The sequence below is a fragment of the Siphateles boraxobius genome, unplaced genomic scaffold, assembly GCF_051911475.1.
Source record: "Siphateles boraxobius isolate OS27281-9 unplaced genomic scaffold, OSU_SipBor_1 33, whole genome shotgun sequence".
Classification (NCBI taxonomy): Eukaryota; Metazoa; Chordata; class Actinopteri; order Cypriniformes; family Leuciscidae; genus Siphateles; species Siphateles boraxobius.
The window spans coordinates 5,249,761-5,275,863 of record NW_027508953.1 but is presented as its reverse complement, the minus strand read 5'-3'; the positions used below and the strand labels follow the sequence as shown (position 1 = coordinate 5,275,863).

At 38.7% G+C, this 26,103-nt stretch overlaps 1 protein-coding gene and 1 pseudogene across 3 annotated transcripts in view; one reads left to right on the top strand and one right to left on the bottom strand.

The window, feature by feature from the left end:
• Positions 1 to 268: 268 nt before the first annotated feature.
• The window catches only part of LOC143701633 (BOLA class I histocompatibility antigen, alpha chain BL3-7-like), a 115,203-nt gene continuing 89,368 nt past the window's right edge, over positions 269 to 26,103 (bottom strand). Inside the window, exons 1-8 of one of the 3 annotated variants that reach the window (XM_077195081.1) lie at positions 21,884 to 22,108; positions 20,507 to 20,755; positions 5,107 to 5,385; positions 2,799 to 3,065; positions 2,317 to 2,418; positions 1,936 to 1,953; positions 1,617 to 1,664; positions 269 to 1,535 (exon numbers count right to left, since the gene is read on the bottom strand). In XM_077195081.1, coding sequence (XP_077051196.1) covers positions 1,621 to 1,664; positions 1,936 to 1,953; positions 2,317 to 2,418; positions 2,799 to 3,065; positions 5,107 to 5,385; positions 20,507 to 20,755; positions 21,884 to 21,932 — 1,008 coding nt within the window. In that variant the 5' untranslated portion in view covers positions 21,933 to 22,108 and the 3' untranslated portion in view covers positions 269 to 1,535; positions 1,617 to 1,620. Of the gene's footprint in view, positions 1,536 to 1,616; positions 1,665 to 1,935; positions 1,954 to 2,316; positions 2,419 to 2,798; positions 3,066 to 5,106; positions 5,386 to 20,506; positions 20,802 to 21,851; positions 22,109 to 26,103 lie in introns of those variants that run through there. The other 2 variants (XM_077195084.1, XM_077195082.1) reach the window with 2 other exon arrangements.
• Positions 22,043 to 26,103, top strand: part of LOC143701471 (major histocompatibility complex class I-related protein 1-like) — a 66,991-nt pseudogene continuing 62,930 nt past the window's right edge.

Here is a 26,103-nt window from a genome sequence, read left to right as displayed (position 1 = left end):
CTCTCTCTGCTTTGTCCTTGCTGCATCATTACACTCCCCTTCTTAAAAATAGAAAAAATCTTGTGGACTAAATGTTTGTTCTGTGATAGCTGGAACTACCACAGCCCCGGTTGTCATCTACACTTATTTATTCATTAAAAAAAATTGTTTTAATTTTTCTATATTTTATGCCTTTATGACCATTTTGGATGTTCATTCAATAGTTCATTAATTGTGATAAAATACAAATTTTGCTCTTTGAAAAGTGTGAAAGACATTCGCCACTTACTCGTTTTGTGAGGTTTATTTATTTCGAAAGAATCAAAACAACATTACAACTTTTTGACTGAAACCAATATACAAGAAAAACATTCATGTAAATAATTTAGAAACCTGAAATAAAGGAAAATATCTGTATTTTATTTTATCATTCAGACATATGTAAAAGTGTAATAGTACAGCATCTACGATTATTTAACAAGAATCAACTATTATTCTGTACTACAGCTTATCTAAATAATTCAAAAATAATAAGGAAATAAAAAAGAAGGAAATATACAAACAAAAAAGCCCAATAATTCCATACAAGGAATAAAATGCGAAATCTACATAGTGGTTAATTTAATTGACAGAAAAGGCAAATTTCACAAATCATGCAATCTATACCATTTTAAAGTTTAATTAAATGATGTTTTATTAACAAGGTTCTGGAGGAGCAGGTGCAGATAATTAACCCAATCAGCACAAGTGGAGATCAATCAGTAATCAACTCAGGACAAGATAAATAACAGCAGAACCCACTTGTGTTTCTTGACGGTTTATCAGCATCCTACCTCCACCCCATCTCCTCACTTTTAGTTATATCTATAGTTCTATCTACTCTTACCAACGGGGGGAGTACTCTGGGTTCGGGAAGAAATTCCGAGCTCGGAACCCTCCACCCGGACAGCACGCCAAGTACGCATAACCTTTACCATAATAATTATATGTAGATGTGAACTCGTGAAATGTATTTAAATGTTGCAGTATATAAACAATTTTCCAGGACTAGTTAGCAGTTTTCTCCTGATTTACTTCATATTCTCTCACAAAAAATGTCACTGTAGAAACAACACATAGACATAAAGAATGATCTGAGACCCTGCTCTACCCAGGAGAATATAAACACTTCAGCTTTATACTTTCTTTCTAATGTTCAGATCTGACATCACAAACATACAAATCAATTTTCTCAAGTCTACAAACCCTGTCATCAATGATTTGTGTTCTTTGTTTTCTTCTGTCACTAAAGAGAAATACACATTTTCTAATTTAGGTTCTGTGATCAATGAGTTGTATTTCTACATGGTAAAATTAAAAAGTTGATAAGATGAACAGAAAGTGTGAAGAAACAAAAACATTACTTTTTAGATGCAATTAATTCAGAACCATAAAATATATAAATCCCAGAAATCTATGATTCCCTCTCCCTCTCATTGTGTGTGTGTTTGTAAGCAAGATGGGCAGCACAACAAGCATAATTTCTTCAACTTGATTTCTCGCACACGTCCAGTCTCCTGAAATGCCAGAAGAAACATGTTACATTTCATTCATTTCACATGACTGAGACAGTTGCACTGATGAATGAGAACACACACGTCTTTATGCTTGTGGACGAGCTGAGCTGTTAGAACCGTCATCAGAACCTAAAACAGAAAACAACATTAAAATTAAAACATCAGACTGATAATACAAGACTAGATTAGCACAGCAGTCACTCGATCTATATCATATCATATTTATAAATTCTGCATTAGAAAGAATTTTTTTATTTACTGTATTATTTTACATTATCAAACATTACATTATGGATTTAGATGTATGAAGATACTACTATTAACCACATGATGACCAATGGCAAAACTCATCATGTTTTTTTATAATCATTTTTATATTTTGTGTTTATGAGGAACTTACCGCTGACAGGTTTAAAGCCTGTAAAACAATCATAGAAGTGAGCTGTAAGTTCAGCAATTTCAATCAATGAACACCAAATACAAATGAAAGTAGAACATAAATATTTTATATATATATTTATAAGTGCTGTCAAATCGAGTAATCATGATTAATCTAATCTAATGAATAAATATATATATATATAATATTATATATAAACATACTTTTATGTTATGTTAGTTGTGATTAATCGATTTGACAACACTTATATATATTTCTCTTCACAATCAGTGAAGCAAACAAGGCAATGCAATTTGAATTTAGTTTAAGTCACAAACAACATTTAATATTTCTTTTCTTTGTAATATTTCAGACTCTGTATGGCCAAAACTTTGTCCTCACCTTGTTTCTTCTTATACACCACAAACACAATGACACCAATGGCGATCAACAGAACGACAGCAACAAGAACACCAACAATCGGCATGATGGGAAGAGAATCTCCTGATCAGAGGAAAACTTCAGATTACTCAAAGATCCTGATAATGTTACTAACCAGAACTGTGGAAAATCTCAAACAGTGTGTGTGACTGTGATCAGTAGTACATGTGTATAACAGCATACTCAAAATCTGCAGCTATATAAAAACAATATAGGTATAATCATATTGTGTTTGTGCTCTATAGTTTGTTTTGTCATTGTTTCCTCTCTGCAGGTCAAGAAGTTTGTTAAAGAGAAGAAGCCAAGCTGTGACTGAGAATGACCACACTCACATGCCATAGTTTCTTTAAGAAATAATATAATTTCATCCTAATTTCATTCTTAATTGTAATAAACATCCTTGTTAATAAAGCATTGGTCTGTTTTAATTTAATTTGTCTCACTCTTATCCACTGTCTTGGTTTCCCCCTGATGTTGCACCACACAGCTGAACTTGTTGTTCTTCCACTCCTCAGGTGAAACTCTGATGGTGCTCGTCTTCTGGAAGGTTCCGTCCTCGTTGGGAAGAAGTTCTCCAAGATCCACATCCTCATGATGCTCTTCTCCATTTTTCATCCAGGAGATTGTTACTCCACTGGGGTAAAAATCTGTAACATGACACGCCACTGGAGAAGAGGAAGACTTCTGCAGCAGAGACACCTGAGGAGAGACTGAAGAGAGAAAGAGAAACACGAGAGATGTGTCATGCCAAACAATTTGAGGTGTTCCCAAACAAGACAATTTTAAACCACGACCACACTGTGGTTGGTCTTAGTTCATTGTATAATGTGTGGTAGAAGTGTCCAGATAATACCAGCACTACAAGTGTCTGCTAGATTCTGCTTCAACAGCTCTGTTCTCAACTAAAGCAAGAGCAGGAGCTGAATAAGGTTTTGTATATTCACTCTATGTAACCATTTCTCCTCTAGACTTTCACTATATTTAGAACGAAGACAGAGCTCCTTGTCATCCCAGTCAGCCTAGTATTTTAGTAAAACATATGCATTTTGATACGCTTGACAACAGTAATGTCTTCTAGGTCAGCCATGAACCGGAGATTTGTGCTCTATAACAGGAAGATCAGATTCTTCTATCTATCTCTGCTAAACGGAGCTTATCCAGATTCTACTTATCTATAACTGGGCTTCTGTCAGTCTTCCTGCAGTGTCTGGTCTTCAATGAAACTTTGTCACGTCGAGTAAATAAACACACAAGTAATCTAAGCTTTTCTTAACTTAAGGAGTCTGTACAGTAACCTGTAACTGAATACTGAGCTTAAGACAACACATAATGCCTACTTTAGCTTATACTTTTCTGGCCGGTTCATAATTGACGGGATTAGGTTAATATGCTTTTCCTGGATCTTTTGTATTAAGTAATTTAAAGAATACATTTTAATTCATATCTACAAACAAACCACATGATCTGTATTGCTTAAAATAATCGAAATACAATCTTCTCTGAAGGAAAGAACACTACAGCATTATAAGATATCTCAAGTGACAAAACTATTTTTTACAATGACAATTGACCGTTCGCAAAACCCCGCCCTCGAACGGTCCTCGTCCAATCATAGCTTAGCAACTGTAACTAAGGAGAAGGACCTCCGTCAAACATTGCGATTTCAGCAAGATGGTGAAACGATGTGCCTATGGCACCTGCAAGTCTGACACCAGGTATCCCAAAAGTTTCGAGGGAGGGGTCGTTTTTTTAGCATTTCCAAAACCCAAGAGGAAAGATGCCGACAATGGATCAAGCAGTGTGGGAGAACTCACCCACAGCTAAATGCTTCGAAGATTAACAAGCATACATATGTCTGCTGGAAGCTAAGTATAGCTAGCGAGCTAACTTAGCATATAAATGATCACTAAATAGTAATAAGTAGTTAACAATTGTGGTTCTATATAGCATTGTTATTGAAAGTGGTAAAGTTAGAACATTAGGAGACTTTATTTTTCCGTAGGAAATTCAGGCAGCTTGTAAGGTAGCTGTTAGCCTGTCAAGCACATATTGCTATCGACATAGATAATTTAGCAAGAGGTTGACGGTCACTGGAGGCTATAAAATCTGTAAAACTGAATTTAACAGTTGTGGTTCCATCTAGCATTGTTACCGAAAGCAGTGCATAACATTTAACCAACAAATCAACGCGTTGCCATCTGTAAAGTCATAACATACTACCCTAACTGACAAGCGCTAATAGAACAGGTAGAAACTGAATCTTTGTAACCTAAACTAGATTGTTAGGTCTGACACATGACAGAGAATGTTGGCTGGGAAAATATTTAAAATTTAAAACATAGGCTACTTACCCGGCAGTGCAGGAACAAGACTGGTCCACAAGGCTGTGTTGGTTGCATTGCAAGAACAGTTCGTGAGGTTTCTCATTCTTGGACTGAGACCGTTTCCTTTGCCTCGATTTTTGTCATATTCCCGTCTTTGCTTATTTTTACATTTTGGACATATCCCTCCACTGCATATTGCAGCCCTTTCTGTCGTGCCCTGGAGGATATGTCTGCCGCATTGCTCCAAAACCAATCACTTATATTCAACCCAGCCATGGCTATGTGTCTGGTTCTCAATTGTTTGACGGGCGTAGTAACAGTAACTAGGGGGCGTGGCTTTTGCGAACGGTCAATTCTAGTGTACACTAATTTTTTTTTAACAAAACATGTAGTGCTTTACAATCAATGCTGATAAGAACTGATGTACCTTTTCTTTGCAGGCTGCTCTTTCCATACTCCACATACTTCTGCAGCCACTCAATGCACACAGTGCTGAAGTAATTTCTGTTATTCTCAATTTGGCCTTTGTCCTTGTTCAACTTCTCTACAGTGATGGATCCCTGCTGCACTGGGGAAATATATCTCATCTCCTTAAGATCCAGAGACAGAAAGTCCTCTCCATCATATCCAAAAGACTCGAACCCCTCTGTTGCTCCAGTCTGATCATCCCACTCACAGCCGAGCATTTGCTGGACTGTGTGCACACCTGAGGAAAAGAGACTGTTTGAATGTATAATTAATCAATTCATACAATCCAGGGTTTTCCTGGCTCAAAATGAGGCGGAGGTGGTAAAATTGTAACACTAGGGGGGTCCGGGGGCATGCCCCCCCGGGAGAAAATGTTGTACCTTTTAAAGATAAATTCATTAATCTGGTGCACTTTGAGTCACTCGAATCTGTTGTTAAAAATAAATAATAATCCACCCGCCAACCACCCATATTCTTTGATATAGATATCTGCATCTGATCATCACATTAATTATTCAATTAAGCAATATAATATGGTAACATATCACACAATTAACATTTATTTAAATTAAAAGTTCTTCTTTTGGCAAAATTACATTTTCTTTATAGCCTAATCAGAGGCTTCACTCCCTTTAAACTTATTGTCAATGTTTCATTTTTGAAAACACTCTTATCGGAACAATTTTTTGTAGCTTTATAAAGGGCATTTTCCCCCTAATTTTATTTAATGTATGCTCTAAATTTCATTTAAAATTCTTACATTTTATCAATACATTCAATTAAAATAATAAGACACTAGGCTGTTACCAATCAAATTAAATAATTTACATTGAAAAATTATAACTGTATTAAATGAGATTATTTTGAATATTTTTTGAATATACAAGGAATGTTGAAAAGAATGATACTTTGAAACTAAACCGCCAGTAGGAGGCGGCAGGCGGCCGTCTTAATGAGCGAGTCATTGAGTCATTAATGTAAACGATTCGTTCAAACGGCTGATTGATTCAGAATGAGGCGGTTTAATAATGGGCAATTGAATCTTTGACTCAAGCGATTAGTTCAAAACGCTGAATGATTCAGTAATGAATCATGGATGAGTGTTGCTGTGAGACGCGATATGGTTCTGTTGTTTGGAACTATTTTCGCTGCTAAAACAGAACAAAAACAGTCTAAAAATGTAAGTAACTTAATTTTTACTATTTGTTTATTGAACTGTTATGAAATTAATATATCGGTTTCAATCGTGATAGCATTCAGGAAAACAGACCTCTGGTCGTGTGTAGCCTATATATTGTTTCTTATCTATAATTAATGTTATAAATAACTGCGCGAGACTCAACAGCGCAACTTTGTTACCGTCCGTACATTAGGTACCATGATGGGAGTTCCGTGTCTTTTTTACACTCATTTAGCTGTCATCCACCCTCGACTGAATGGAATGTTTTTATTACTCGGCCCGCTCGACCCGCGGATTATTAGAGAATGGACACAAGCGGGAATCGCGACAGAACTGTCACGGTGGAAAAAGGCGGAACGAAATTTGACGGAGGCGGCCGCCTCATCACCAGTCATTAAAATCACCAGTCAATCAGAAAGTCCCAACATGTCTGACTCAGAATCAAATAAATCTGACTGAATTTTAATTTTTGTATTTTAGCCTCCATTCTTTAAAAAAATTATAAATAAATAATATTTTAGCTGAATCGTGAATTTATTATGACGAGAGAAAAAGACCAGATGCTGAGAAATAAAACAAAGACAAACAAACAACATGGATTTATATTGTAATGTCTGGTTCCACAAAAGAGCATTCACAAATCATAATGCACAGCTGTGTATTCACTAATAATAATGATAATAAATGGTTCTTATAGACTGTCTCTTTTTAATCTGTTGGTCTTTGTTTTAAATGATCAGTTTGACTGAATCTCTCACTAACTTAAAATGGTTGTTGAATGATTCACTTCACCAGATCTGTGTCTCAGAACCAGAACTGTTAAATTCCATATACAATTCCCACCCCTACTCATTCATTTCCCTTCTTTTTCTCTCTTTTATTACGAATAATCTCATAGAAACATTAGAAAGAGTAGTTTTTCAGAGCCGATGTCTCTGAAGTAACCTACTCTGGTTACAAAACTCCCTTTGGTAGAAAATTATCAAGACTCTTGTGACTCAACTTTATCATATGTCATATATCAACAGTTCACAAGAGTTCATTCTACTGAATTCCCAGTGTGATTCATGTGTTCATATTTTCTTTTCTTTTTTAATCTGGGATACAGTGGAAACTGTGACCTATTTCACTCTTGACCGTCGCATGTGTCTCGATTCTAGAAAGAAGAGCAACTTTTCTTTGTTCACAGTCGGAGAAAAATAATAAATGAACGTGCCATAATCCAGCTACAGATGCTCTGTAGACGACATCCATCAGCAGTGTAGAGGAGAAAACAATACAACTTGTGTGTGCAAAATCCAGAATCACGTGAATGTGCAGCATTTTGTACAAATAGAGACATAGAACCTCGATTTTGTATTAATGTAGCTCAGAATTTGTGCATGCAACAAATAAGATGTGCATTTGTGGATCAGGCGACAGGCGTGCATTCATTGACTCGTTTCTGAGTCGATCCTATTTGATTCATTTGGATTTTGAGACTTTCATTTTGCCGGTGTAGCTTTGCACGATCCACACATATGATCCACACACACTGTCTGAGAAAACCTGCTACCACTAGATGGCAGTAGCTGCTAAAACAGACAACGGCACCGTAATCTAGCGTTCTTTCCCATTTAAAATGCTTAATGTGAGTGATATTGAAGCACCAAATTTAGTACACAATATAGGCCGCTTACCTTATTAATAACGCATATTTTGTAGAGGCAAACAAATTAAATCAGATTATGAACAACACCCATAGAAAACCTTAGCTCGTAGCCATAGCTCATAGCTTAACCATAGCTCGTTGCATGTTCAATAAGGTGTAGGATACTGAGTTTCAATATCACCGTTAAGCTTTTTCTTTACAAATAAACTATATTTAATCAATTAATTTATATTTAATAAATATAAACTATAATTAATCATCATAAATAGGATAACATACTTACGGTATTTAAATCTGAACAGATGTTAAAACTGTCACGTTTTGAGTTTGTTTTTGTATCTGTTTCTCTGTTCATCTTTGTTCACTCTGTTAATTAGTTTAGTTCAGTTCTCCTTGTTTGTCACTATGCCTTCTCTCCTTGTTTGTCACTTAGCCTTCTATAATTCAATATTAGGCTGCTTAGATTAGGTCAGCCGGAACTGGGAACACTTCCCTCATATCCTGATGTAGGCCTACTCGTCACATCATAAGAAGAATGGCATCTACGCTAATTTTAGTGTCTTTGTTTATCCCGAGGTTTTCCCGCAGCCTGCTGGATCCAGGCCGTTTCCAGATCTGACGAAGGACTTTCGCCTGGACCTGATGACAGTGCTGAAGTGCCAACTAGCCTCTCCCTATGGAGGATCCCTATACCACTCTACAGATAAAGCGTTGTGGAATTTTTCGGTTCGCGTACCTACCCAAAGTGATAGGCATGGTTTGTAAGGAATTACAAACCTGCGCACATATATTCAAATGCACATAACTATAGAATCATTTCTTAATGCGCATGTGAACGCCATCAGCATCACAGGTTCGCGTTTAAAGTCTGTTTAGAGAGAACGGTGTCATCTTAGCGGCCCCTAATTTAATAACAAACGATCATTTAGACGGAAGTGAATCAATCAAAACTAACTTTAGCTGGAAAAAACATTTTTCAAAAGCCACTATAAAACCAAACCAATCTCTGTTACCTTAAATTATATGTTTATCTCTGTAAAGCTGCTTTGAAACAATCTACATTGTTAAAAGCGCTATATAAATGAGGATGACTATGGTTTCTCATTGATTGTGTTCAGTTCAGGTGTGTTTCTGTTCTTTGTCTAGCTTTGTTTAACGTCAGTGTGATTATGGTTATGTTCCTCATTAATTCTTCAGTTTATTGTTTTGATTACTATATTTAAAGTCTCCTTAAATATATCTCCTTCGTCGTGCGCTTCTGTAGCCTACAGTCACCTATCCTGACTCAATCTATGCATTAAACACTTGCCGGAATATAAAGCCCTATTCGCACGGGATTAGTATAGCTACACTGGTCATAAATGAGTCCACGCTTCATACTGATGTTCACAATCACATTTATTCTTCTCTGAAGTATCATGAAACACCGTGAAAACTAGAAGATACACAAAACAGTTTCAATCACAAAGCATCCAAAGCAACATTCATATACTCTTATTTCTTATACAGACCAATACAATGCGTCTTACATTTTCTTGTAATCAAAATTTAACAGTGCTTAATAAGATAGCTCGTAATTATTACCGTGTTCGCCTGGTAGACCAGCTGTAGAATAATAGACGGGAGCTTAAAAGTTCGCTGTTTTCACCCGCGACTCTCTTCTCACACGCGCTACTCTCAATACTTCCGGGGTTAAACATGTGACTATTAATAAACAACTTTTCTCTTGGTCATAAATTTAACAAGAGCAAGGTAAAAAACAGCTTTAAGTCACACTATTACTCAGAATTACTATAAACAAGACACATTATAAATTGCATTACAAAATGACTTTATCGTCTTACAAGGTTGCGCATTAACAACTTCCGGTGTAGTCATGGAAACGCGTCTACACTGAACTCAGCGTCAGCTACACTCCCACCAAATGACCTTTGATTAATTAATAACAAATCATACAACCTTGGTGTTTAGTATGCATATTAATCCATTAAATCAATGGTTATTTCAAAGCATTCGTTAAGGTCACTCATAAACATCTGAACCTGAGTGATATGGTAGATCAACAGTTATAAACTCTCCAGATAAAGTTGATATGCAGAATACACCACATGAAAGTTAAATGTAACAATATCAATTGAGAACACTTTTCTCACTACGCAAAGGTTCAAGAAAACAATCTTCCTATAACAACACAAAGGATTTGTGAATTGTTTCAAATTTGAATTTGAATTGAGGTCAGTGACTAACTGCACCAAAATTAAGAAGCAGAATTTTAGCTGCTTTCTACGAGAACAACTAACTTCTGAATGGGTCGCTCAACGATGGATGGCTTGTTGAGGCGTTCACCCCCTTTTCCTAACTTGCGCTCTCCAATCTGTATTGTAACTCTTCGCACCAGTCCATCATCATTCTCATGTATTTTAAGAACCCTGGCAAGTTTCCATTCATTACGAGGGAGCTCTTCTTCCTTTACAATGACAATATCTCCGACTTGCACATTGCGCCTTGGTGCATACCATCGTTGTCTAAGAGTGATGTTGGCAAGATATTCTTTCCTCCACCTGTTCCAAAATTGCTCGGACAGATATTGCACCCTTCTCCAACGTTTTTTGGCATACAAGTCTTCCTTAGCAAAGTTACCAGGTGGGGGCAGAGGCACAGAGGACTTCATTGTGAGCAAATGATTTGGTGTTAATGGCTCCATACTGGTGGGATCACTGATACTGTCAACAGTAAGGGGGCGGTTGTTTACAATGCACATGGCTTCATAAAAGAAGGTTCTTAAGGAAGTGTCGTCCAATCTTCCAGCACTGTGAGCAAGGACTGAGCCAAGCACACTCCTTACTGTTCTGATCTGCCGCTCCCATGCACCTCCGGCATGACTTGAGGCTGGTGCATTCATGCAGAAGTCGCACTGTTTATCTGCCAGGTATGTGGCCACTCTTTCTTTATCTACTTCTTTGAGAGCTCTTTCCATTTCATTTCGTGCTCCAACAAAGTTTGATCCTTGATCTGATCTGATATGCCTGACGGCCCCACGGATGGCTAGGAAACACCGTAAAGAATTGATGAATGCATCGGTCGTCATGTCATCCAACATCTCTAGGTGGACTGCTCTGGAGCTCAGACATGTGAAAAGGAGACCGTACCGTTTGTTTTCCTTACGACCTTGCTTGGTACAGAAGGGACCAAAACAGTCCATACCGCAGTACGTGAACGGTGGGGAGGGGTCAATACGGTCTCTGGGTAAATCTGCCATCCGTTGTTCCTCTGGAGGTGCGCGGGCTCTTCTACACAGGACACACCGCTTTATGTGCTGGGCTGCTGCCTTACTGCCACCAATAATCCAGTAACCATTGGCCCTGAGTTCATTCAACGTTTGTCCTCTGCCCTGATGTTGTGTTTTCTCATGGTGGTGCGCGAGGACAAGGCGCGTGACAACACCATCCTTTGGGAGGATTATAGGGTGTCTCAGATCCAGAGGTGCGGATGCTCTCCTCAGACGTCCTCCCACCCTCATTATACCATCTTGGAGGAATGGGTCTAGCTGATACAGTTGGTGGTTACAAGGCAGCTTTCCCGATGTCTGGAGAATGTGTAACTCCTTTTCAAAGGCATCTTTCTGTGCAAGCTTGATGAGGGTGTGAGAGGCTCTCCTTCTTTCCTCAACATTAAGGGGCTCTGTGTCCTTGATCCTCTTGGCCAACCGTTGTATCCGAGCGACGACTTTTACCGCTGTGGACCATTTTGAGAACCTTGCGAGTCTCTCTTGAAAATCGACCTGCCTTGAAGCATCAGTTTTCAAGACTTGGATTGCCCTTACTTCGGGGTCTCCTACCAGTAGCTCTGAGGTTCCTTGGGCTGTAACTACCTCTCTCTCCCACAGGAACTTGGGTCCAGTGAGCCAGTTAGACTTGAGCAGCTCTGCTACTTTGAGGCCCCTTGAGGCATGATCAGCAGGGTTGTGCTCTGTGTCGACATAGAACCACTGCCCTGGGTCAGTGGTTTCCCGGATTCTCTGGACACGGTTCGCCACGAAGACATGAAACCTTCTGGCTTCGTTGTTGATATAGCCAAGAACTACTTGCGAATCTGTCCAGAAATATTCTCTGTCGATCTTGATCTCTAGCTCCTCCTTTAGCATACTGCTCATAGCAGCAGAGATTACTGCAGCAGTCAACTCTAGTCTTGGTATAGTGACTATTTTGGTAGGAGCGACTCTTGCCTTGCCCATAACCAAGGTGCAATGCACCTTATCTTCGCCCACCGATCTGATGTATGAGCACTGACCATAGCCTTGACTGCTGGCATCTGAAAAGTGATGCAGTTCCACTCTCAGGACCTTTCCAAAGTTCTCTGGTGTGAAGCATCTTGGGATCTGAATCTTGTCAAGATTTCTTAGATCGTTGATCCAGCTCTCCCACTTCGGCTTCAATTCGCTGGGGAGTGGCTCATCCCAACTGATGCCTTTCTGACACATCTCCTGTAGCACCCGCTTTCCTGGTAGGATGAATGGGGCCAAAAATCCTAATGGATCATACACCGAAGCCACGACTGAGAGGACTCCACGTCGTGTAGCTGGTTTCTCATCAAGTGAGACCTTGAAGGAGAAGACGTCACCTTCCACATTCCATCTGACTCCTAGCACTCTCTGGACTGGAAGATCATCACAGTTGAGATCCACATTCTTCACCTCAGCAGCACGTTCGGTAACACAAATGGACTCTAATACCTCTCGACTGTTGGAGATGAATTTATGAAGGTGCAACTTTCCTTCAGCACACAGTGCTTGGGTTTCTTTCACCAGCTTGATTGCCCCGTCGACTGACTCTAGGCTTATGAGCCCGTCATCCACATAAAAGTGCTTTCTGATGAAGCTAGCTGCTTCAGGATATCTTTCCTCATTTTGGCTGGCAATATGCTTCATGCCGTAATTGGCACAGCCTGGAGATGAAGATGCTCCGAAAAGATGGACCTTCATATGGTATTCCCTGGGCTCTGACTCTGTATCCCCATTTTCCCACCACAGGAAGCGTAAATAATCTCTATCTTCTTTGCTGACGTGGAACCTGTGGAACATTTTTTCCACATCACACATGACAGCAATGGGATGTTTGCGGAAACGGCAGAGCACTCCAATCAGCCCATTTGTAAGATCAGGTCCTGTCAGCAGATGGTCGTTTAAGGCAGTGCCTTCATACTTTGCAGAGCAGTCGAAAACTACCCTGATCTTATTTGGCTTTCTCGGGTGATAGACGCCTTGGTGTGGGATGTACCACACACTTCCTGACTCTGGTTGCTTGTCCGCTTCCTCTGCTTCCCCATCCTTGAAGACACCTTCCATGAATCTCACATAATCATTCTTAAATTTGGGATCTCTGTCCAGTTTCTTTTTAAGGTGCTTCAGGCGGATTAAGGCAAGCTTCTTATTATCAGGAAGGTGAGGACGTGCTTTGAATGGAAGCGGCATCTCAAGATGGCCGCACTCGTTCTGCTGGATTCCTTCCTTTAAGACCTGCAGAAATTGAATATCTTCTTGAGATATGCTTTTCTCTCCTGATCTGGTGTCTGCAAAATCAGATTCGAGGGCTTTAATAGCAGCAGCTGGTGTCACAAGTGGAACTTCCCTGACAGTTATCCGATGGCACAGCCCAGTCACATCCCTGGAGTTCACGCGCTGTGGTGAGCTCCCTACGATGCTCCACCCTAAGTCCGTCTTTATAGCGTAAGGCTCATAGTCACCTCCAGTGAAGACCTCTCGTGGTGCCAGGGCTCTGGAGCAGTCGTAACCAATCAAAAGTCCCACTCCACAATCCATTAGCGGGGGCATCTCGGGGGCTATGACTGCTAGGTGTTTTCACTTATTAGCTGTCTCACATGTGGGGATGTGCGCACGTTCAAGTGGAATGAATTCCCTTGCGTAGGCGGGAGGCAGGTTAATGAGGCAATCTGAAGAGAATCCTCTGACTCTGAGTCCCCTGACTCTCTGGCTTTTCACGATGGAATCCCTTCCCATCATAGTGGAAAGCTTTAATTTTACTGGTTCCATTGATGCCTGCAACCTTCCACAAAGTTCCTGGTCCACAAATGTGTGACTACTCTGAGTGTCCAATAGAGCATAAGCCAGGGTTTCAGAATCTGGGTTTTCATGTGAAGAGATCCATACTGGAACAATCATTGATGTGCTCCCACCGTCACCTCCATTCACACAACAAGATAGTGAGGATGTGTTTTCTTCAGCTTGCTGGACACCTTGCAAGGAAGTCTGGTCTGCTGAGGGACGGTCTTCATGCAATGGAGTGGGATGGTGTCTTTTGCATATGCTACACATGGCTTTGTTCCTACAGTCCTTTGCATTGTGTCCCTTCCTCAGGCATGCATAACATAGCTTATTATCCTGGACGAACTTTCTCTTATCCTCCACAGACCTTTCTGTTAAGCTTTTACACTTATGTATGGAGTGGTTCTCTCCACAACACATACACTTGGCTGTGTTTGAGTTATAAGCTGGCATGCTTCCTTTGTTTGATTTATTGTAATCCCTGAACTTGATCTCCTCAACATTGTAGGATTTGGCTGTGGTACTTGATGCGTTTGAGGCTTTCACATTAGTGGCGAAGGTGTTTGCCTTTGGACGTTTTATTTCTCTGAATGACTTTTCCTCGGGCCTTAGTGCATGTAATGATGACACTGGATTACATGCTATGCGTGCTTCCTTTGAGATGAATGAAGCAAATTCTTTGAAGCTTGGATAGTCTTTGTCTTGATCCAGCTGCTCTGTGACAATACGATTCCACCTGGACGTTATCCAATCAGGGAGTTTGGCTAGCATCTTCTGATTCTCTTCGCAGTCGTTCAGAACCTGAAGACCCTTGATGTGAGGCATAGCATCACTACATGTTTGCAGAAAATCACTAAACTCTCTTAGCTTAACATACTCCTTAGCACCAATCCTTGGCCACTTATTAAGCTTCTCACGGAAAGCACGCTGCACCACAAAGGAGTGACCATACCTTGCATTCAGCTTCTGCCATGCTTGCTGATATGCCTCTTCATCTTTTCTATAGAAGCTGCCTTCTAGAGCAGATCTCGCCTCTCCACTTACGTACTTTTGTAGGTAAAACAACCTGTCTGCAGGATTTGAACATCGTCTTTCTATAAGGGCTCTGAAGCTTGTGCTCCATTCTGTGAACTTCAGTGGGTCGCCAGAGAATACGGAAGGTTCTGGTAATGGAAGTCGAGTAAGGGCCATTGACTCCTGTAATGTCTGGACTAAAGATGCTTCATTCTGTGTAACTTGCTCTTTCAGGCATCCTGCAGAGGGAGTGAGTTGACTAGGATCACTTCCTTCACTGCATGGAAGACTGCATTTCTCACTCTTTACTTTTGACTCTTCCTCAGTAAATACTCTGAGCCTTGCTTCAATGACCTCGATGTCTCTTTGATTTTCTAGCTTTTTCAGTTGCAGACGTTGTGCTTCAATGGCAGCTTCCCTTTCAACCTCAGCTTTCTTTGCAGCCAGCTGTGCTGCTGTCTCAGCTCTCTTAACTGAAATACTTGGTGACTCTGAAGGATGATTGGAGCGGTGGCTGAGTGCGGTGGCTTTGGAAACTGTGGATCCATATATGGACTTAGCATATTCACTATCAAGCAGCATGCGTAACCTTGCTCTTTCTGCCTCACCATCAAACTCTTCCTCTCCCTCAATAAGGCGAACTCTCATTAGTCCCAACAAATCAGCTGTCACCGCTACACTTGCATCAATTTTTCGGCGAATTTCTTGGCTTGGTGCACTTTTGAGCCGTATGTTGTCGTATAACTCTTTTAATTCAGACTCAAGCTTCTCAACAACATCCATCATGTCATACAAGTCACTCTCAGAGCATGCCTGCTTCAATCTTGTACGAGCATTCTTGACTTGTGTTTTCCATTTCTCATACACCGAGTTGAATTTCCTTTCTCTTTGGATTGATTCTTGCTCTATCAGCTCTATCATTTTATGTGTTGGACGTCTGTCACGAGAGGATTTTCTTGGTTCATCATCTAACTGTGTTGCACTTGCAGCTGAAGAAGGCTCCTTAAGTGTCGATTTAGATTTCTTGTTTTTAGTTTGATCTATTATTTTCTCTTTTTCTGCTGCCATAGAATTAAAGTCTAAAACACCCTGCACTTCAGACGGGAAATCTATCTGCCTAGATACCTCACCATCCTGAGCCAACGATTCACTGAGAACTGACATTTTTTTTTTTTTTTTGATTATTAGCTGCCACTGGAAGAAGGAGACAAGGTAAATTACCAGCACATGAAATACTGAGATAGACAATGAAGCACTTTGTTTAGACTAAATTCGTTACACCTTTAACATATGGTTAATACTGTTGCTCATTTGAAATTTGACACTTGAATGACAGATAAACTCAAATTGTACCAGCGCTTGTGGTTTATAAATGTCATTCACCTTATAGTAAGGTCTAAGTGTAGAACAGGACGTTACCAATCAGTTAACTTTGTCCTTACTCAATGTCTTTCTCACGGTCCTGAGCAACTGTAAGGTTTTATTTAGTAGAAATCAGTCTTTTTATGGCATTGTGGAACTGTCCATTTGCCAGAGGACTTTAAATTTCAGTAATGTACAGTCTGACCTGAAATGGATGCTGTCGGCTGAAGTAGACTACAGGAGATGAAGCAGAGCCGCACACTGACGACCTGAAGTTCACCACAGGATATGAAGCAGAGCCGCACACTGAAGACCTGAAGTTCACCACAGGATATGAAGCAGAGCCGCACACTGAAGACCTGAAGTTCACCACAGGATATGAAGCAGAGCCGCACACTGAAGACCTGAAGTTCACCACAGGATATGAAGCAGAGCCGCACACTGAAGACCTGAAGTTCACCACAGGATATGAAGCAGAGCCGCACACTGAAGACCTGAAGTTCACCACAGGATATGAAGCAGAGCCGCACACTGAAGACCTGAAGTTCACCACGGGATATGAAGCAGAGCCGCACACTGAAGACCTCTGGATTATGGAGTTAGGCCACGTTTTCACTATAGCTACACTGGTCATAAATGAGTCCACGCTTCATACTGATGTTCACAATCACATTTATTCTTCTCTGAAGTATCATGAAACACCGTGAAAACTAGAAGATACACAAAACAGTTTCAATCACAAAGCATCCAAAGCAACATTCATATACTCTTATTTCTTATACAGACCAATACAATGCGTCTTACATTTTCTTGTAATCAAAATTTAACAGTGCTTAATAAGATAGCTCGTAATTATTACCGTGTTCGCCTGGTAGACCAGCTGTAGAATAATAGACGGGAGCTTAAAAGTTCGCTGTTTTCACCCGCGACTCTCTTCTCACACGCGCTACTCTCAATACTTCCGGGGTTAAACATGTGACTATTAATAAACAACTTTTCTCTTGGTCATAAATTTAACAAGAGCAAGGTAAAAAACAGCTTTAAGTCACACTATTACTCAGAATTACTATAAACAAGACACATTATAAATTGCATTACAAAATGACTTTATCGTCTTACAAGGTTGCGCATTAACAACTTCCGGTGTAGTCATGGAAACGCGTCTACACTGAACTCAGCGTCAGCTACAATTAGAGTTACCCGGTGACCTCTAGTTATTTTTTCACAATTGTGGAGGTTGCCTGTGATCTTAATCCTGTGCGAATCAGCCATTTCTGTCATTTGTAAAGTAAAAATTTTCCAGGCAAATGTTGTACCATATTTTGCAGAACACCGAGGTCCTGTGATAATATTAGTCACGTGAATCGGCATCTGTGATTTGGCGGGGTCATATATCATTTTTTCAAGTTTTTTTTGTTTCCCTTGCACCTTTTAATCAATCTTTCGTGAAGAATGGAGGATGGAGTGCAGCAGAGTTGGAGTGATTTGATAGTATTTTGGGTGCTGGGTCATACCGCTATACACCATACAACTAGGCTACAATTTGCAAAAAGAGAAAGCTGAAAACCATCAGAAGAGTGAAAAGAAAAAGAATGATGAGATGGAGATTGATGACATGTATAGCAGCATGCGGAAAAGAACATTATTCTGTTTATGATGTATCAAGATATTTACAAGCAATAGCCTTTTGACATAATTTCCGGGAGACAAGTCAGTAAATTCGAGTGAAATCACAGGCTTCGCTTATCCAGAAAAACTGGGCATCATACACTAAACGCAAAATCACCTCATTCATTTACATTTACATGTATTCATTTAGCTGACGCTTTTATCCAAAGCGACTTACAATTGCTATATATCGGAGGTCGCACGCCTCTGGAGCAACTAGGGGTTAAGTGTCTTGCTCAAAAAATCAAACATGTCTGATATCCTCCGACTGGATGGACAGTCTGTGATCATCTTACACTTCACGATTTTCTTATAAGAGATTGATCTAGAATAATCTACATTTAATAACACATGAGCTGTGTCCCAATGTGAAGGCTGCATCCTTCAAGGCCACGGACTTCGAAGGACGCACCATGTAGCCTTCGCAGGATTTCCTAATTGCGCATCCAGGTGTTCCCGATTACCGCTCCTGGCGCCAAGCAACGGTACGAGAGTACAGCTGCCATCCTGATAATTCATTTTTTATAATTGAGTAAACAGCTATGGAGCCAGAACTGGCTATTGTCATTTTTATGTTTTATATTTTACTGGAGGACATAGTGAGGATATTTCACCCCCGGCGCCTCCGGGTCATGTATTTTCGGCTTAGCCAAGACCATGACCAGAGCTGGTGCTGCGTCCAAATTCAGAGGCTGCACCCTGACTCCTGAATTGCCGGATTACACTTTAAACTGTTCAAGTATTGGGCGTTAATTTACGTAAGTAATGTAATGAAATATGAAAAGAAAAGAAAACATACATAGGCATGCATGCATATATATATATATATATATATATATATATATATATATATACGGTTCAAATGTTCACTTATATCTTACCTTGATGCGATTTTGTAAGCTAGTGTATTAATCATTATTATTATTATTACATTTAGGCTACATATTTAGAAGACGCTTTTATCCAAAAAAGAACAAAGCATTTCGTCAAATGTCAGTCATAATATGCCTACAGGTTAGACAATAATAATAATACAGGGCTAAGATTATCACAAATAAACACAAGATTTTAACGCATATCCAAGTGTTGTGCGGAGTGTGAGTGCACTTGATGCATGGCACGGAGACGCGGGCGTGAACACTTGCATTTTCCTATAAACAGTGGAAACAACTTAAAATACTCTATCATTTCTAGTCATACAGAAAAGAATAATACATCATTCGCAACAATTTTTATTTGTCTAAACTCACAATAAGAAAAAAAAGGAAAAACGAATGGACGTAAATTTACACGGACCCAAGACTATCAAACTTTTTCAAATAGTTTGTTTAAAATAATTAATAATATAAGGTTTGTGTACTTTTGCGTCCATTCGTTTTTCTTTTTTTTAACCCGTAATTGAAAAACTAAAAATTAACGGTTGTTGTATTTTTAAAACAAAGTTGAACACAAACATTTTAATTTGAACTGTAGGCTACACACCAAATGATGCGCAAAAAAATAAAAATACAAAAAAATATTGACGTATTTTCAGATTTTTGTTGATGAATTTTTGCCCCTTTATTAAACATTTAAAATATTCACAAATTAATATGGAAACATTTTTCGATTTTACTGGTTTTCTAAGGCCAAATTAGAACCTGGAAAATTGGAAATGATATTTTCCCGCAGTGCTGAATGAGAAGAGCCATGTCTCCGGAACCATACAGAGAGCTTTATAGGCTAATGATAATAAATGTGTCTGAAAAAATAACGAGAAAATAGTAATGATGAAACAGAAAAGTAATGATGTTATATTTCATTTTAAGTACATAAAATAATTCAGTATTCTGATTCTGATCTTATTCTTCTAAATTTACCTGATGGATTTAAATCTTTTAACTGATGGACACAGGCAAAAGTAATTACCAACCTCTTTGTCTATACACACACATATTTAACGGTCTAAATGAACTCTTCTCCTTCTGTCCCATACTAAACTAAACTGAAACCCAAATAAACAAATGAATGTGTACGCTTATTTTAAATGGATTTGTATGGATATTAGTGTTTGACTGATAAACACACCATCAATACTGAAAATAATAAAAGAAAGAAACAGACCTTGACATTTCCTTCTGTCAACAACATTGCTGCATTATTTATCGGTGTAGGATGGTTGGAGTTCGAGATTTAGAGCAAAAGAATGATTAAAGCATTCACATTATTTTGGGCTAGCAGTAAATTATTCTGTGCAGACAATCAACAGAATAAAGGAAAGCTGGCTGTACTTAAATCTATAAGTGATTATTCACTAAATTACGCACTAGTTAACCATTTACATGCTTTTGAGAATGGGAAAAAATATTTCACTAGCCAGTAATACTACCAAAATCTGTATTTGATCATATTGGCTTTGTCTGTTGGTTTTGTTACCGACTTACCCTGTGACAGGTTAAACCATTGCCTTAAGATCTGGATGTTCTGATGATCGCCAATGCAGTTCTGAGTTTTTCTCTCCCAGTAATCTTCTCCCACATTCTGCCTGATCCACTCTCTCTTTGGCACAGCTTTTTTTGCATTGCTATCAAAGTACATAAACTGCACTCCATCCACCAGACCAACCGCAGTGAACTCTGGAAGGTCAGGGTCTCCAGTAACAGAAGTGTATAAGTATTTCAGAGAGTGTGTTCCTGCGGACGGAGACACAAACAGGGAGATTGTAATTTTAGTAATCGTCTCAAATTAGATATCCTTGCATACAGCTTGTTCAAACTTAACACAAGTCAGAATTAAATGAATACTGAGATTGATCATTAGCCTTTATTAAAAAAAAATATTCCATAATAAACTATTATCTATATTGCAATATTTAATTTGATACAAACTTTTTCCCCTTCATATGTAATTATGTTCATATTCAAAGTTTGGTAACACTTTATTTTACATGTTACATGTATTTACTATTACTATACATTTTGCATAATTACTTGTAACTAACCCTAAACCACACCATAAACCTAGTAATTACATTTACTTAATTATTACTCATCAGTACTTAGCCTAAATGTAAAATTACACTGTAACTCAGACACTAAAATAAAACGTAACCCAACGTTTTCTGAGTCACCACATTTAATGAGACTTTGTCAGTTATTATACAAAAAATATAGCAAGATCTGCTTTTGATTAGAAAAATATTGACTCAGAAACAGCTTTATTGGCCAAGGATCTCTGAGTCCAATATATAACACAAGAATACAGATAACAAGACATGCATCTAGATACAGTAAACAGTGGATGAGTTATATACAGACAAACAAATTCCAATATATCACTGCAAGCAAAGATGATTGTAAAAAAAGAAAATGTATTACTGAATGTATTATTTGAAAGCTGCAATAATGGAATGAAAAAAGCAATAATTAAAAAATACGATAGTCTATTTCACAGAAAAAAATATTGGCCGGCCGGAAGGAAGGGTGGATTCGTGGACTTATATTGCCATGCCAGAAATGAAACTAATAGCATATGTTATGCCAGCTATATGTTATTTTCCTTTAATTATTTTCCTATAATTTACACGAATACTCAAAAATTCAATTAAATGTCATACAAAGTTCAAAGTTAATATAGCCTACTTTTGAAAATCATTAAAATATGCAACCTGCGTAAATATCAATTTTTGGAAAGTGCATGTCAAAACCTTGACTCAGCATGGGCTGTTCATTCATGGAGGTATTTTTAGTGTAATAATTCGCCAAACTTCAGTCTTACAAATAAATGCACCTTCTACTGTCATATTTAAATAATTGACTCACCAGCATAGGCAAGGTGAACTCCGAGGAGCAAAAGCACAACAGATCGCATCCTTGGTGACGCCTGAGAAACAGTTTTCGTCAGTAAGAAAAATTACTTTTAATTATATTTTAAATTATATTTGTTCTAGACGTCTCAGTTGTCGGCTGTAAAATGGCGAAATGTGTGTGGACTCTGAGCGAACGGCTCTGAAATTCCAGCCAATAGATATTCCATATTCCTTCAACGTCACAAGTTACACGAGGTACTTCCTCAACTGGGTTGATCACGGAAGTGAAAGCAAAATATTAATTAAGTGAATATGTAACTATAATAGGGCTCAGGTTTTCCTCCACAAATTACTTGCAGCATAGCATAGGTAAAGTGGTAATGCTAAATTGTCCGTATATGAATGAAAGAGAGAATGTGTGTCACACTGTGTGTAAGCCCTGATGGACTGGCCATCTGTATTATTATAAACTCCAAAGATAAACAACACTTATTTTATTAATTTTGATGGCTAGATTTCACATTCATAACTGCACATTTTCAGGGTGAAAAAAACATGTTTTATTGCATTTAAAAACGAAGTGAAGCATTATATTGAGTCAATATTGCCCTCGAAAAAACAAAAAGCTATTAGAATTTTACACTCTACACTCTTTAAAGTAGTATTCCGATAATACTGTTTATACCTCCCCCAAGCATTTGAAATGTATTGTACTTGTGTTGTTTGTTTTGATATTTCTTCAATAAAAAAAAAAGAAAGAAAAAAGTACTGGCTATTTGTCCAGAGGGATTCCCCATTCCAGACTGCAATACTACGGTGGGGTAGGATGGGCTCCAGCATCCCCGCGAGTCCGCGACCCTGCAGAGGATAACGGAGAATCTATGTAGGGCTTGCTCTGCTAATAATTCTATATTGGCTTCTCTAAAATGATTTAATCTGTTGTGCTAAAAGGAGTGATGGCTGATCTTCTCATTATTTTCTTACTCTGACTGTAAAAAAAAAAAAAAAAAAATACAAGCATTTATCAGCAATTTAAGTGATTTTTTTTTGACTGATGATTTTATTCTGACAGTATGAATTTACTTTTCATTCAATATACATACATTGTCTCTTTTCCTCAGGTGTGCACACATTCCAGAAAATGTACGGCTGTGAGTGGGATGATCAGAATAATGTGAGAACTGAGTTGAGAAAGGAGATGAGATTTCCCCGGTCTATCAAGGATTCATCACTCAGAACAAGTGGAATAATTACATTACTTCAGCATTGTGTGCATTGAGTGGTTGAAGATGTATGTGGAGTATGGAAAGAGCAGCCTACAGAAAACATGGTACATCAGTAGGCTACCTGATAAGGGTTCTCCTAATGCCTCAGTATAGTGACAGGGACACTGTAATGAAACAAGCACCATCCTTCAGATGAAGCCTTAAACCAAGGTCCTGATTATTACCATTTAACCTGGTCAGGGACACTGTGTAGGTTTTTACGTATTTTATTATCTGAAATCAATATTTTTATTCATAAATATGTCCTCAATGGTGTACAAATACCTCTGCAAATTATCTGACTTATCCTCGTAAATGAAGAATTTATTATCTTTATGTACATGGGACGGGTAGGTTCACGGAGGCTTCCATGTCGTTCCGCCATCTTGAAAAACTATAATAGCAGAGAGAGTCAAAAAGTACCAACCAAACGCGTTTCCACAACGCGTTTTCGTTCAGACTCAGAGCAAGCGTCACGTGACTGAAAGCAGCAGAAACGGAGGAGAGCAGTGAGAGGCGCGTTCCCGGCGGCAAGTTTAAACTGCTGTATTGCACTCCTATGATTGCTGATTGCTTTATTATTTGTAATGGCGGATCATACATATGCCGAGCCACAGGAGAAGACATCCTCGTCCCAAAAAAAGGCCAGACTTGAACGAAAAAGGAAACGTGACCGGAGATTGCATAAAACAAGAGTAAATATCGGGATAGCGTTTTCAAGGTGGAAAGAGCTAATGCAGCAGAAAGATTTCAGAAGAGACGCTGAAGTTGCCTGCTTTCTCCTCGACAGGTAAGTCAATGTTACAGTCTTAATACATTTTTTTGTCATTGCTTGGTTGTGTACTTTATTATATAGACAGTATAACATTTATAGTTAAAGTTAAACAGGCTCTTTGATGAATAGCAGCTATTGAGTAACGTTACTTTACTCAATAGCTGCTATTTAGAAGGTGCTAAAAACAAGGTTTGTAAGTTTACTCTTTATAACCTATAAATTCAGTAAGAATATAGATATATAGTGATTGTTTTTGCATTGTTTGCACACCTAAGGCTACTTCAAGTTTTTAGTTATCTGACATTTTATGTTATTTATCATGTATACTTTGACCTCGCATTGAATAATACAGACGCATACAGTAATTTGGTATGTAGCCTATGCCTATATTTTTAGTTGTGATCATTCTATTTAGATCGTCTCTTGTAGCGGCCGGGCATCTTTGCCGTCGTTGTGTTGACTCTCGCGCTCCTCGTCGTCCATCTCCTCGCCTAGATCCCACTGATCCACTGCTTCTCTGTCCTCTCCCTCTCCCTCTACCTCTACCTCTCCCTCTTACTCTCCCTACTGCTGAATCATCCGATGATGATATCTAACAATCACGTAATTTAGAAAATATAACGAATAAAGGCGGCATTACTACTAATTACAACAGTTCATGTTTTTCAGTGTCAGCAACTCATACTGTAACATTCGTTTGTTCGTTGTGTCAAGTTGCTGTTTTTTTTAAGTTACAAACCTGTTCATCTGGAGAAAAACTCGATGAAGTGTTACTACAAGACATTCTGTCATAGCATTTTTGGTACATAACGGCAACCGTAGATGCAATACGCACTTGAAAAAGCGAGGCGCTGGAGAGCAAAATTCGTTTGAATGCAAAATAATATTTCACCACTGGATGGGGGTATTTCTCACACAGTGTCCCTTTAAAAATCCCATGGCACTTCTCGTAAAGAGTAGTAGTGTCTCCGGTGTCCTAGCCAAATAATAATCCCTGTTCAATTGATTAGGATGATTTTATGTTGTGGAGAAAAGTCAACTCTTTCTTGCGAATGAAGCTCAATATCGAGGCAGCGTTCCAGAAGTCCCTAATCTCTAATTGTGAAATCCTGACAATTGATGGTCAACCCTCTCTCATATAGGCAAAATGTAACATTCTCCAAGGACAATCCACTCTTCCTATGTTTCCGCCACAGAATAAAACATTTATGACAAGATAAAGATAATTGTGAATTTTTGTATTGTTGTAAAATACATTCATGAAAAACAAGATAAAAATCAGAAAGATCAATCATTAGTCTACTATACAATTAAGACATTTTTAAATGTATAGCACAGCTGTTTAATGAGGCAGCAACATATGATAGATAGGACAGAACAGAACAAAAAAGGCTATTAATAATCTTTCATTGCGCAAAAGTATTATGATACCTAATTATGAAAGACTCATACAGTGCGGCACAAAGCGCTTATGCGCATCTCGAGCGCAGAATGATGCGCTTGACGCAACACAAGTCAGCGCGCAGAAAAGTTCAAAGCACAAAGGAAAGGCATATCGATGCATAGTGTATTATACAGTAACAGTATCTTTCTATGCAATAGTTTGAGCCTTTTCTTTTAACAGTTTTAAATTTCAGTTACTGTGCGCGTGAAGAACAATTATCGTGCTCTCCATTGTTGTGATCTAACAGACGCACGGTAGAAACGAACATTAAGGTACAGCAATACAGTCCAGCAATATAGTCATTTTATGCGAAACCATAGTGCTTTATCTACCGATAAAGTATAATAATAACATTGAATCATCTTTCGAGAGTTTCATCGTTGACTGTCGTAACCGAACGCGACGCACTGTTTGAACGCTGAATGGAGAATGACTGACAGCCGCAGCGGAGGGAAACATTTACGTGATCTTGAATTTAACGACTTAAATATTTATTTCTATCTCACATTATACTATAGTCTTAATATAGTATATAGTATACATTCCCCCTAATGTCCATACCACCAGAAGCCACAACCCAGCAAGCAATTTTGCGTCTAAAAGACGTCTAATAGCCGTCAAAACACAGCCCAGACGTCTAGGCTAAAACAAGGCTAAATTTAGGCTGTCAGTGAAAATCTAATAGACGTCTATCCAGAGCCCAAGAATAAGACGTCTAACCATAGCCCAAGAATAGACTAGTCATCAAA